The 14,361-nt window shown below is 43.1% G+C and overlaps 1 protein-coding gene across 1 annotated transcript in view; it reads left to right on the forward strand.

Moving 5' to 3' along the window:
- The first annotated feature begins 4,540 nt into the window (after positions 1-4,540).
- LOC117401057 (spermatogenesis-associated serine-rich protein 2) overlaps positions 4,541-14,361 on the forward strand; it is a 35,493-nt gene continuing 25,672 nt past the window's right edge. Inside the window, exons 1-2 of the mRNA XM_059013465.1 lie at positions 4,541-4,644; positions 7,838-8,273. Coding sequence (XP_058869448.1) covers positions 8,249-8,273 — 25 coding nt within the window. The 5' untranslated portion in view covers positions 4,541-4,644; positions 7,838-8,248. The remainder of the gene's footprint in view (positions 4,645-7,837; positions 8,274-14,361) is intronic.

The raw sequence follows: 14,361 nt of genomic DNA on the forward strand, positions 1-14,361 counted from the left end.
AAATACTCCACACTACATACTTAAATATTACATAATTATACACATTTGTTATTTTAAACTAGTTACATGACTTTTTTCTCGTCTTTGGCACCTCGGCTTGTTATTTATTTATCACGATAACTCCAGCTCTCAAAACATTATATTACTGTATTTAACACGATAACGCCAGCTCTCAGAACATTATATTACTGTATTTAACACGATAACCCCAGCTCTCAGAACATTATATTACTGTATTTAACACGATAACCCCAGCTCTCAGAACATTATATTACTGTATTTAACACGATAACGCCAGCTCTCAGAACATTATATTACTGTATTTAACACGATAACGCCAGCTCTCAGAACATTATATTACTGTATTTAACACGATAACCCCAGCTCTCAGAACATTATATTACTGTATTTAACACGATAACCCCAGCTCTCAGAACATTATATTACTGTATTTGTATTATTTAATTACAATTTCATTCAAACTCGAATCCTGACCCTCACTCGTTCTACGTTGAGTTTTCAAAATAAGGGCGCTTTTGTAAAGTGAAATCTTAGTGCCTGAATTGAAGTGAATACCGACATAAGACAAAGGCATGCAACTGCATTACTTAGTAGAATGATAGACTGTGTTAGGCTGCTCCTTCTAATTGCTTTTAAAAAGGAAACCTATGAAACAGATAAACACGTGCCATGCTTCACAGCCCCATTCTCTCCTGGCTGTGGGTTCTTATTGTGCTGTAGTTTCAGGTGGCTGATTTGACCAGTACTTTGTACACAGCTCCACTGTCGTTGATTTTGTAGGACAGCAAAGCATACTCAGCTAGCGTTGTTACTGTCATCACACAACAACCCTAAAGGATGAGCTCTGGCACCTGCTTTATAACAAGAAAATAAACTCTAAATGCAATAAGTCCATCATTAAAAAAAAAATACGCATACAGTATTACACTGCACACATGTGGTGCATCAATAATACCACAGTCTGGAACCATTTTTAAAGTGGGGGTGCTGAAAGTCATTGAACAAAACTGTAAGCCCTGTATATGATGGAAGCCATGCAAAGCCAGGGGCTCTGTCGCACCCCCAGAACCCCTAGTTCTTCTGTTTTAAATGCACACACTAGTACTGTATATAAAACTGATGAAAAACGTACAGAAAAAGGATGAAGGGAAAAGACAAGGCGAGCAGCAGAGGCAGGGAGGCCGGCCAGGAGGGAGTTGCAGTAGTCAAGGCGGGACAGTACCAGGTCCTGGACTAGGAGCTGCGTGGAGTAGTCAGTGAGGAAGGGGTGAATTCTGTGTGTGCTGCTGAGGAAGAAGCGACAGGAGCGTGCCGGAGTAGAGATGTGCTGAGAGCAGGAGAGGGAGGGGTCGAGGGTGACACAGAGGTTCTTGTTAGAGGAGGAGGGAGAGAGGGTCGTGGATTAGAGAGGAATAGAGATAGAGAGATCAGCGGTGTAAAAGACTCTGCATGTGTAACTCTCTTGAACTCCGTTTTTCCTTTGGTAACAAAATATGTTACTGATTGAGCTCTGTTTTCTGAGCGTCACTGGCTTGGTGTTGTTTTTGAGATCTCCTGCTTACCACAAACATTTATTTATTTATGTACATTTTTATAGCGCCTTTCGCCAAGGCGCTTTACAAGTTTAAACAAAACGGTACAATCAAGAAAAATGGATGAATAAAGAATGTTTATTGGGCTTGGGTGGGGAGATACAGATTCGTTGCTTAAATGAAAGCAAAGGGCCAGAGGCTAGGTCAGGGAAGCAGGGTCATAACAGGAGGTCAGGGGCCAGGAGTAGCAGTAGGATGGGCTAGGGAGAAGAGATGCGTTTTGAGGGAGGAGCGGAAACTACGCAGTGTGGGTGAAGTGGGAGTCTATTCCAATGAAGGGGCGCTAGAAGGGAAAAGGAACTGAAACGGGATTGGGCACAGGGCAGGGGTGGGACAGAGAGGGGCAATAGGGACTGGGATACGGGTAGAGGCGTTTTGAATTTGTTGCAATTGTGTAAAAGCGTAGGAGGGGAGGCCAAGGAGGAGGGAGTTACAGTAATCGAGACGGGTGAAAATGAGAGAGTGGACCGGGAGTTTAGTAGCAGGTAAGGAAACGGAGGGACATATTTTGCGGATGTTGAATAGGTGGAAACGGCAAGTGCGTTTTATGGCTGAGATATGATCAGAGAGGGAGAGGGTGGAGTTGAAGATGATGCCGAGGTTACGAGCAGAGAGGGATGGAATGAAGGACAAGGGAGGGAATGAGATGGTGGGGCAGGGTGGGGGTAGAGAGGGGAAGAAAAGGGTTTCACTTTTTGATGGGTTGATGAGGCGAGATTGGATAGCAACCAAGCAAGCTGATATACGGGCAGCAAGGTTGGGGGTAAAGGAGGGGAACAAAAAGAAAGCCTGGGTGTCGTCAACAAAGAAGTGATGGGGGAAGTTAAATGAGGAAATAAGAGCATCAAGGGGTGAGGTGTACAGGGAGAATAGCAAGAGTCCCAGGACAGAGCCCTGGGGGACTCCGACAGTGAGGGGGGGGGGGGGGGGGGGGGAGTGAGGCTCATGAAGATAGATACCAGAGATACCGAGATTAGAAAGAGTGGAGAGGAGGATGGGGTGATCGACTGTGTCAAAGGCAGAGGAAAGATCAAGGAGAATGAGAATTGAGGAGAGGCTAGCATGGGAGGAGCTGGCCAGATGATTCTGGACAGTGAGGAGGGCAGTCTCAGTGGAATGGGAGGGACGGAAGCCAGATTGAAATCGGGGGTAGAGGGAACTGGCAGATATGTAGTGTGATAGGCATGAGTGGACTAGGTGCTCAAGGAGTTTAGAGAAATATGGGAGGAGAGATTGGGAGGTACTTAGCAGGGCAGGCAGGGTCGAGAGAGGGTTTTTTTTAACAGAGGGGTGATGGTAGCTGATTTGAAGATGGCAGGACAGATACCAGTGGAGAGAGGGGAGTTAAAGAGGGAGACTAGATGAGGGAGGATAAGAGGGGGGAGTGCGGGGTTTGAGGGAGGCAAGGACAGGGTCCAGGGGGAGGGTGGGCCTTGGCAATGATGGAGGAGAGTTCAGGTAAGGATGTGGGGGGGAGGGGGAGCAGTAAAGAGGGCATTAGGAGCAAGCGGGGTGGAATGGGAAGCTGGGGGCGGGGGCTAGTCTGGGGGAGAGGCAGGAAGTGTAGGCGAATAGTACTGATTTTGGTGGTGAAGTAGTCAGAGAGATCACTAGCAGTGAGGGTTGGGAGGGATGGAGATTGGGATGAGGGAGGGGGACAGGGTAACTTATTAAGAGTTGAGATGAGCTGATGGGGATGGGGGGACAGAGCAGTGATGAGGGTGAGGAAGGAGTCGTGTTTGACTAGTTTCAGAGCAGAGTGAAATTTGAAGAGGAGAGAGCGGTAGGCTTGGAGGTTCAAAGGTGAGGGGGAGGACTTCCAGAGTCGCTACCCCCGACGCAAGGAACGTGGTTCTGTTTTAAGGGAAGGGGTAAGCCATGGTTGAGGCCTAAATGAAGGAGAAACAGAATTCTTGCTCCCATGCCTCACCGTTAAAATCAGTCCTGCACAGTTTACAGAAAATGTGCCTTTTTCTAACGTTGCTTCAGATTATGTGATAATATGTTGTTTTCCAGGAAGCTTGACATTTGCATCAACAGGTTGTTTTTTTTGTTTGTTTGTTTTATCTTGAGGGCTTATCGCACGTTTGTTGATGGTCAAGTATGTGAGCTTGCCTGACACAGGTCCTAAACCTTGCTGTGTACAGACGGAGATTGCAGTAGCTCCGTGTTTCATCAGTTTCAGCATTTCAATTCAGTTTCAGTTTTACATTATTATTTAGTTTTAGTTTCATTAAGCTCAATTCGGAAAGATAGATTTCAGTTTCAGTATCTGTACATTTTAAGACTTTAAGTTCACGCGGAGTTGCTGCTATGCTATTTATTTTAGCGATATTAATACAACTCAGAATATTCATTTTTCATGTTTATTTTTCAGTTTCGTTTTAGTTTTTTAGTTTGTTATTAGTTTTTTGTTTTTTTTACATTTTCCAGTTTCTGTTATTATTTCGTTCTGGAATATATATATATATATATATATATATATATATATATATATATATATATATATATAGACGTGATATATATATATATATATATATATATATATATATATATATATATATATATATATATATATATATATATATATATATATATATTGATATATTGTTTTAGTTAGCTGAAAAAACACTGCAGTAACCATACATTACATATGCAGAAATGAAATGGGGTTTGACAGTAGAGTTTTTAGCAAAATATGAGGAAAAATGTGTCCCGGGAGAAGTGTCCAAAGAACCGGGGGGAGAGTCCTGGTAAACATGGGAGAGTTGGCAGCTGTGACTCTGTCCAAGTCTTCATCGTCTCCGTGGCACCTCTGCGCGCTCCCGACCTGGGGGGGGGCGCGCACGGGGGCGGGGTTTTAACCTATTCCTGTGCGCTTATTGGTTGTACTCGTGTAAGGGCGGGGGCGCGCGGGTTGCAGAGACGTGAACGAGCACGAGAGGGGCGGGCTGTCTTAAGTAGGAGCGCGGAAATGACGAGCGTCGCAGGCTGAGGAGAGAGCGCAGCGACAGAGAAGCAGCGATAGCGGGTGAGAAATTCTAAGAAAATACAAAAAAAATATACATGTCTGTTAATCTTAAAACTAGCAAAATAGATAGCGGAGGAGAGGTCCACCAGCGCCCTGCAAAGGGATACATTGTTAGGGAGGGGGAAACGAGTTTATGTGTCTATCACAGGTTTGTCTGTGTGGAAGATAACAGTAAAATCTGTGTGATTTAAAAAAACAAACAAACAAACAAACAAACACTGCAGCGTTTAAAATAAAAACAAAACTACTTTTTTTTATCTGCATGCATCAGGGTCTGACTGGGGCGAATAATGAATGCTGTAGCTACGGTATTTATCGTTGGTTGCTTGATGTATCGTTTTATATTTTTATTCATATTAAGTAGCTCACAGTAGCTTATTTTATAACGCAGCATGGGAGAGTTCTCTGGGATACTCCTGTTTTGCTGCCCAGTGGGGGGAAAAAAAAGATTATTTAAAATTTTTTAGAGGACTTGTCCTCGGCGTCTTGTTTGTGGAGATGCATATTTAGCGGCTTTGGTGTTAGGAATGCCCTGTGTGCTGCTGTGGGGTTGCCAGCATATTCTCACGTTTCATTGTGTGTCGGTGCTGCAGGAGTATGTGTTGTGTCTTCACGCTCAGTATAGTCCACAGACCGTTCAAGACTGCAAGCTACCGCCGGGATCCGAATCTCTTTTTGTTCTCAACACTGTTACAAAATATATATTTGATCAAATAAGCATTGTGCAATAATCTTAGTTTCACATGTCCGTTCATGTAAAGAGCAGAGAGCTTGGTCTGGAACTATAATGATATGACGATTTCTGTATTGGGCCAAATGATTGCTACTAACCGTAGAATAATCACTTTGTATCTCGTAAATTAAGAAACTGCAGCATTGTTTAATTGTGTGTATTCATTTACATCAGGGGTCTCCAATCCTCGTCCTGCAGGGCTGGTGTCCCTCCTGGTTTTTGTTCCAACTGTATCCTAAATTAATTGGACCATTTAAGCTTCTAATAAGCACTTAATTTGTCCAATGAAGTAATTTAAGCATACTGTTGGAACAAAAACCAGGAGGGACACCGGTCCTCCAGGACCAGGATTGGAGACCCCTGCCCTATACCATGTGTTAAAACACAAATTGGTCAGCTTTCCAGGGGGTTCCAATCCTGGTCCTGGAGGGGCGCTCCACTCCAGGTTTTACAGGTACAGTGAGATAAGCAGGGTCTGGATGGGGTTTGAATTGGTTCAGTTAAACAATTTAGAACAGGGTTGGAACAAAGACCAGGAGTGGAAGAGCCGGCTTTGGCCAGTCCTTGTGAAAGTCACACAAGGTTGGCTGTAGCACTTGTACAGTTTGTGTGTACGATCAGCACCGGCAGTGCATCGCTCAACACTGCCCGTTACATCTGTGTTGAGTAATGAAATGTCCTAACACTGGTCTCCAAACATTGTGTATGAAACAATAGCAAAACTTCAAAATACTCGCTGGGGAAAATTCAAATCACCTGTGACTTATTTCTTTATTTTAACACTCTATCCATGCACTTTAGCTCTGGGGCTACAAAAATGCAAAATATCTTGTTTCAATATAGATGAATTTCGATCCAGTTGATTTTTAGTCTATTTTAAGATTTGAGTTATGCAAGACCAGTTTCGACTCTCGTACAGCTGTAGCTAGTGCATTAGTTTTCTAGTTAGCTTAGTATTTTGCAAAAGAAATTCAACTTCTAGGTGGAGGGTTCGAATCTGAATGGACAGCTTCCTACCAAAAAATGTAGCTGGCTTCCCATTTTTGTGGTTTGAATTGGGGTCCTTATGCTAATGTTCGTATGTTTCTTGCACAGGTTAAAGTTTCCTGTGGTGGTTAACGGTTATCTTACTTCTCGTGAGAAGGCCAAAGAGGTCATCTAGTTATGCAAGATTGGCACATACCTGAAGTCACTTTACAAATGCTAGAAGTTACTGTGAATTCACACATTAGGTATCGCATTTGCTTTTCTCAATAAGAACTTCCCCACAATACAGAGAAGCACAAAACTGCCCAAACAAAGTCAACCCACTTCAGGTCGTGACCTTCCAGCAGTAATCCAGGCTAGAGCAACCTTTCACTTCATGTTTTCCCCAACACTGTTTTTAGGATATTTAAAAATCAAGCCGCCTTTTTTTTTTTTTATATATATAAAAGAAGCATTGTCATTATTTTGCACAGCATGACTACTGGTAAATGCATGACAGGTTAAACGGCATACTCTCTCTCTGGGGACTGACGCAGGTGGTGTTTACTGTGGGTGTGTTTGTTAATCTGCTTTAGGTTTCTATTCCCTGGACTTGTGTGAGGAAACTAAACTTTATGGAGCTTCACTGCAGCAGGACTTTGCTGTCTTGCTTGTTTAATGTTTAATTTTATCGGGAAGTGAACTCTTGAAAAGGTGAATGTCATTAATACAGTGTGATGTAACCACAGAGGGATGGGAATAAGACTCCTGTTGCATAAGTTTTAATATGGGTTTGATTAGCCACAGTGTATAGGTAACTAAAACTCTTTGTGAAACCAGGAGTGGATCAAACTGCTTTCCAATGTGAGTTCTGCTTCCTTTCCTGAGTCAGGCACTGAACTGTTACCTAAACAGCACCAGCACACTAAGCTGTAAAACACAAACTAAAATGAACTATTGCAGTCTTGAGTATCTTATTAGTGTGTAGCTGAAAAGCTGTTGCAGTGCTGACTGTGGGCTTTATGATTCAAAGCAGTACTGTGTCTGCCCTGGTGTGACCCACCCTGCACATCACACAGGCAGGCAGAGGAGCACAGGTTCCTGACTGTGTGAAGTTGCTGCTCTTCGCTGTGGATTCTGCAGGGAACGTTGCATTGATTTGTCGGTCAGTGGAGACCTGCAGGGCTGGTCTTGGTCCTCCAGTAGGTCGTCCACAGCTGCTGTGGACCTCTGGGTGTAAAGAGTCTATTGGCTCCGGTTCTTGTGAGCTGCAGTAGGGGTTGCTGTGGTGAGGAAACCTAACGGAACATTGTTTATTTTAGAATGACTCTGCAGTGAACGTGTTATTAATTAGTCAGATCGGTACAAGGCTTTGGTAAGATTCAAACCCAGTATCTCCTGTTCCTTCCCCTCCCTCCCTCCCATGTACCAAGCTTCTGCCTACAGCTATAGATGAAACAAAATGAAGTAACTTTTTCCAATTTCTGTTTCCAGGTTTCTGCAGAGTGAAGTTGAGGATCCAGTGTGTGCGAGAGAGGATGAAGTGTCTCACTCTGGACTGCACTGCAGCGCATGGCTTCTGATTCAAGATTCTGAGTTTCCACAGCTGCTTTTGGCATTGCACAGGGCAGTCGGAACGACAACCACAAACCAGCTTGAGAAGGGAAAAGAGGATCTTTTATTTTTCTTGCATTTGCTCCTGCAAAACAATATAGGAAAGGTTCAAGGCATTACAGTGACTCTGAAACCTTTTGGAAACCCCAAGGAGTCTCAGTGACGCTGCTGTTGTCTCAGTCTGGTCCTCATCTCGACGTGAAGGAGAGAGAGGAAATTCGAAAGCTAGAAAGAGTTCATTCAAGGATAGCAGCATCCTGTTGGGCCTGTGTTCAAGTTTCTGAAAGCAGAATGGCTAAGAGACATGCTCAGAAGGGTAAGTAGAGATTTGAGAAACGCTATATCCCTTTAGGAGATCTGGTTAATCCAGGATCTGGTTAATTTTCTTAGTTTTAAAGACGTCGGTTGATTTACAGGTTTTTATTGCATAGTTCATGCTCTGCCCTAAGGCTTTAAATATGTTTTTTGATAGACTACATGTTTATTTAAAAATATTTTCTATATAAATTTGCAATCGACAATTATTTTTCTGATTTTCCTCCCAAATTTGAAATGTCCAATTATTTTTATTTCAACCCGGACCACCGGTGCCACCCCCTCGCTGACTCGAGAGACGAAGACAGACACACGCTGTCCTCTGAAACGTGTGCCGTCAGCCGTCCGCTTCTTTTCACACTGCGGACTCACCATGCAGCCATCCAAGAGCTACAGAGTCGGAGGACAACATAGCTTACAGGCAAGCCTGCAGGCACCCGGCCAGTCTACAGGGGTGGCTGCTGCGTGGTGAGCCGAGGACACCCTGGCTGACCTGAGCCCTCCCCCAACCGGGTGGCACTCTGCTAGTTGTGCGCTGCCCCCAGGGAGCTCTCGTCCACGGTCGGCAGTGGAATAGCCTGGACTCGAACCGACGACCTCCAGGCTATAGAGCGCATCCTGCACTCTACGCGGAGCGCCTTTACTGGATGCGCCACTCGGGAGCCCAGGAATTATTTTTAATGTTTTAAACCTTTACAGCTTTACACACTTATTTAAAAAGTTCAAGGGCCATTTTATTAATTTAAAATTACACAAAACTTTGTCTAATTTCTGCAGTTTAGAAATGGTATTCCATATAAGATACCCTGGCCGCACCATTCCACTATGGAAACATGTGTTCGTGACCATGTGTGACGGCTGAGACGCTGAAGGTGGCAACCAGCTTTAGATTCCAGCAGCGAGCAGCACTGGTCTGAACAAGCTGGTTCTAGGAAATGTAGTGAAAGTTCTGTGATGTCGACACCCTGAAGCTGATGTTGTAAACCTGTGCTGGGGTTTCGTATGCCATCCTGGCAACACAGTTGGGTGTAGCCGGATCTAAACTGCATGATTGCTGATGTGCCCAAGCCTAAAAAGGGTGGCGCACCTTTCCAAAAACAAACAGTACTGTGCCAGCGGAATGGAGACGAACCCGTTTCATACACCAATGCCCTGTTTCCACCACCTGGCACTCCCGGCTACGGCTGCCCACGGCAACAGAACAGGGTTAAACAGGTGAAGAGAGAGAGAGAGAGACCTCGAGGTGCTGTCAGTGACTCCATGGCTGGAAACACAAACACACTTTGTCTCAGTTTGTGCACTCCTGTCCAGTGGCTATGGTCCCTGTAAGAAGTGTCTTCTTTTCTTGAGAGTGCAGCCTGGATGTTTCACTGCTATTAATACTGTCTGGGGATGCAGAGCAGCATTTTTAATTTATTATTAATCGTGCCCTGGAAATCTGAAATAAATCTGGAAAACAGATGTTGAAAAACAGAAAGGGTTTTATGTTGCGATTTAATAAATTTTTTTTAAACTTATGGCCTTTGGTAAGAGTTTATGCAAAAAAAAAAAAAAAATTATATTTATTTATTTTGGTTTGATCCAAGTTCAGTATTCATGCAGTGCTTTCTCTCGTGGTTTTTTTTTTTTTTTTTTTTTTCATTTCCAGTGTTTTGTTTCCTCTGGGGATTCATATGGATTTCCTTTAGAAACATTGTCTGTTCTGTTGATTTAAGAACAAAATGTACCCCTTCTCCATCTTCTTGCAACCACTGTGGGTTTAACTGAGTTTACTGAGATTGTATCTGCTGTACAAATGAAGTACATTGTCCAGATGGCACGAGGGTTCACGTGGTGAAACTTTTCAGTACCGTTTCTTATGCTGTTGATCTACGTCCTGGTCATCAGTATGAGGACAGACTTGATGGCTCTAATTTAATCTAATTAATATAACTGGCACACTTGTTTAGAAGTTAAGTGAAACAGTTGTGTTGTATTTTCACTTGGTAAGTTTGCTGCAAGAACTTTACAATTGAAACATTTGCATAAAAAAACCTAAATTAAATGTTGCTGGGTACGGTATTCCCAGACTAAGACACTGATTTATTATTTTTATGCTTAATAAAAATGTATACGTTTTAATTTCAAAGCAGTTTTGTTGCAGTGGACTTTACCGTCTGCCAGTTGTCCATTACCTGTGTGTCATTTCTGAACAGTGACAGTTTTAATGCTGGGGGTGTAATGATACCGTAATGTCCGATACTGCTTATTGAATCGTTCTAGGAGGTGCATCACAATATGATGTTTCAGATGAAATGATTTCATGACACACTTTCGTTAAACTAAAATGAAATGAGACGGGGACAGTGTGTAGTCTTGCTCACTGTAAAACACTCTTCATTCAGGAACCACTTGGTGAACTACAGTGACCGACGATGCTATTGGTCTTGTATCGCGATACAAACTATACGTACCTCTGTTCCGGTACGATCCGTCACGTAGCGAAAGTAAGAATATAAGGACATGTCTTCTCTTTCTCGCAGCGTTTGGAAAGTGGCTTCTGAGAATTACAATTGGTCGGTTGATCATGTTAATCCCAGAAATACCATTTCTTCCTTGTATTCTACTTTAAATAAAGTGAAAAATCAAGTGAAAAACAACCCTTTCCAGTGCAGCTTCTCCTCTATACTGGTCAACCTGTTTAAGGAACATACCGAAGTTAGAAAACAACTGTTTTAGTAGTAGCTGCGTCCTGAGTACAGTCTTGGTTTTTGTGATTTTTATAATATGTTGCTTGTTGGTTCTCTCTTCAGCGTCACGTCTGTCCTCTCGGCCAAACTGCACTAGATGGCATCTCCTAAAACAGTAAGCCACACAACGGTGAAACCTGTACAGTGACATTCTGACACCTGCTTTTAGTGTTCCATTAATATGATCCCAGTGATGTAAGCACAATGGGAAACATTTTTACATGTTTCCACTGTTCTTTGAATGCACAATTTAAATGCTATATGGAGATAGTTCTCTATGCAATGTACACATAGTCCACAGCATGGGGGACGGGACAAAGAAATGACACCTGTTTCCATCACGGGGAATTCTACACAGTCTAGGTACAGGAGGTAAGATACGAGCCAAAACTTTAACCAGAAGACATAGCTGGAAGTGGAGGTACCTAGCCATGTTGCTTCTGCTGAATCATTAAGATCATTAAGGACTTGACAGTTTTGAGATCAATCAGCTACTTAGAACTGGACAAGCTCTGATGGGCTGAATGGCCTCCTCTGGATCGTAAATTCTTTTGTTCTCATGTTAAACGGTAAACTCAAAGTTTCATTATTAAGTATTGCGAAGTTGAAAAATGTCTTTGCCTAAGCTGCTCATACCATTGCTGTTTCTAATGCTGAAGGCTATCTTCCATTAAATGTGATGAGTAATGTGTAATTTCACTTCAAAACACGCTCGGGTGCCTTTGTGACAGTTACAATATATCAATTATAAAAGTTTGACTTTCAAACTTGTCATAGCAAACTTTGATTTTAAACGCCTTCAGCAAGCATTTCTTTGGGCGGGTGTGTGTTTTTGAAGGGTTTGGATTTTTAAAGTAAAGAAACGAAACTTGCCTCCAACCCTGAAACAGTGGGTTCTTGTGGTGTACCGCGTACAGCGAAGTGACAAACAAACATATTGACTGTAATCGAATCGGACCTTAAGCAGGGAAAACAGGATCCTATTTCCTGCACTCTCCCCATTCTACAACAAAAACACAAAAACAAATCCAATTATTTGGCTTTGGCACCGGAGACCGTGAACTCTTTTCCTGTTTGACAACTGTTGCTAGCATTTAGCTGCTGTTGAGTGAAGCAGGAGATGATAAACCTGAAGGCATCTTCACACCCGCTAGTGAGCTGTCTCTTTAGCCCTGCTTTCCTGCACTGCGTTTCCTGTTCCCTCCATGCTGTGCACGGTTTCTGTTCAGTGTTTCAGAAACTCTGAAAGGGTTTCGGGTGGCTGTGTTTGCTTCTCTGCTGCTGCTTGTCAAAGATTGTTCCCCGGAGGTTTTAACACCTGCTGTGGAGAAGCAAAGGAACACTCTGCTTCTGAAAAGATGACCACACTCTGAGCCTCGTTTCGTTTGGGTGTGGGGGAGGGGGATTCTTTGAGCCTGCTTTGAGCAGGACGGTCTCGGAGTGTAATGGGATGGGACCTGTATCAGAAACACATGCCTATATTCTGTATATTTATTATCCCTGGCAGGGGGTGTAGTGGAGGGCCAGTATACACCCAGGTCACACGTTATTCTCTTTTAATGAGGAGACTCTCCCACAAGTGCAGTGGTCCCCAAATATGATCCACTTGCAACCAATGAGGAGTGACTGGGTATGACATTCTCTTCCTTTTACCCACAGAACTAGGTTTCTGGCAAAAGGCTGCTGAGCACAAAACTACAATCCCACCTCTGTTCTGTAAATCATTAGTTTTTTTTTCTAGAAGTTGTCTTGGTGCTATATATTTCGCTTATGTATATCTTTTAATCTACAGGGTGTCCCATAAGTCAGGCATCATAGGTCCCGCTCCTAGTACTGAGTAGAGTATATTTTGTGAATCGCTTGTCTGATGCGACCAGCTGTTTCAAATGATTGACACATTGGATTTGTATTTGTCTGTTTGTTCTTCTCTACAGTGATCTTTCTCTTCATATTGATGTCTCTCGTTCTGTATTCGCCGCTGTGGTGGGGGTGAAAGTTACTGTCTTATTTCACATCACCGTTGGGCCCAGTTGTTCACTGGGCAGATTGCCCATGTAATACAGTTACTATGGAGAGGGCTGTTTGCCTGTGATTCACCCATAGGGAAAAATATAGGCCATTCTCATTTAGTCATGGGCTGTAGACTAGAGTCCATGCAAGAGGCTCTATATAATGGGAGTACGGCTCTTCAGTTTAATACTGGAGGTTTTTTAAATATCTCTTCAGACTGCATGACCCTACAGTGCTCTCCCCTTAAGTGGCTGAATCAAGGACACATTTAGGTTGCTGTCAGTGTACAGTCTTGTTTTCCACTGCATATGTATTTATTATCTACGGTGGCATTTTATTGCAGTATTATTCCTACAATATGAATTGCTGTTAACCCTTCTTGTACATCTGGGGGCCTGGGTCTGAATCGGTAGAGTGTGGCAGTGCCAGGGGGCAGACCTGGGCTCAGTCACATTAGAGTGGTTTGCTGAAACTGCAGTTACAATCACAATGCTATTTTGTTCAATCAATTATGCTGCAGTAATTATTATATTTTAGTAACATAACAAACTACTCGCATTCACATGTTACCTCTGTTCTAAGTAACCAAGCAATAATCACAGGCATAAATATAGAAACATATAACTTTATTTTTCATTAAAAAAAAAATAGGGTCTTTTAAAAAATGGTTAAATACAAGATTAATGACCGTATGAGACATGCATAAGTGAACTGCAATTGATTGATTTTATATGGTAGAATTACAGTTTACACAGGTGTTCAGAGGTTCAGTTACATTGTACTTGCAATGAGTTCTGAATCGCTGCATTGCAGTTGTGATTGAGCCCGGGTCTGCTGTGGACGCTAGTTTGTGACACTTGAGGGCAGAGGACTTGGCGGCAGGCAGGGCAAGTTCAAGTCTGGATTGATTTGCAGAGCTGGAGGGGGAACCTCTCCTGGAGTCTGCTGTACCAGGGCCAGTCCTGACAGCAGCAAGTGCTCTTGCATCACTTTAAGACCATTAAATTCACCAAAACTGAAAATTAAAAAAAAATGGGGTGAACTGGCTTACTCGGCGCTCCTGTGAGTCACCAGACTGTGTAAGAATAGTTGTGTCTGTGCCCCCCTCAATAGACCCCGGCAGTGGAGAGAGTAAGAGTAGAAAGCTCCTTCATCCTGGGTGCAAAGTCCATCCAAACCCATAAACAGGTCTTTCGAATTTGTGAACTAGCAGAATCTTAAGCAAGACACTGACGCAGTGCAACCCGCTGCAATCGCACGACTCACTCGAAGTATGAAATGATGCAGCAGAAAAAAGACCAGATCTGGTCTGGTTAAGGCTGTACCTTCAATGCAGAAGCACCCTCGACA

This window comes from Acipenser ruthenus, chromosome 45, assembly GCF_902713425.1.
Source record: "Acipenser ruthenus chromosome 45, fAciRut3.2 maternal haplotype, whole genome shotgun sequence".
NCBI lineage: Eukaryota > Metazoa > Chordata > Actinopteri > Acipenseriformes > Acipenseridae > Acipenser > Acipenser ruthenus.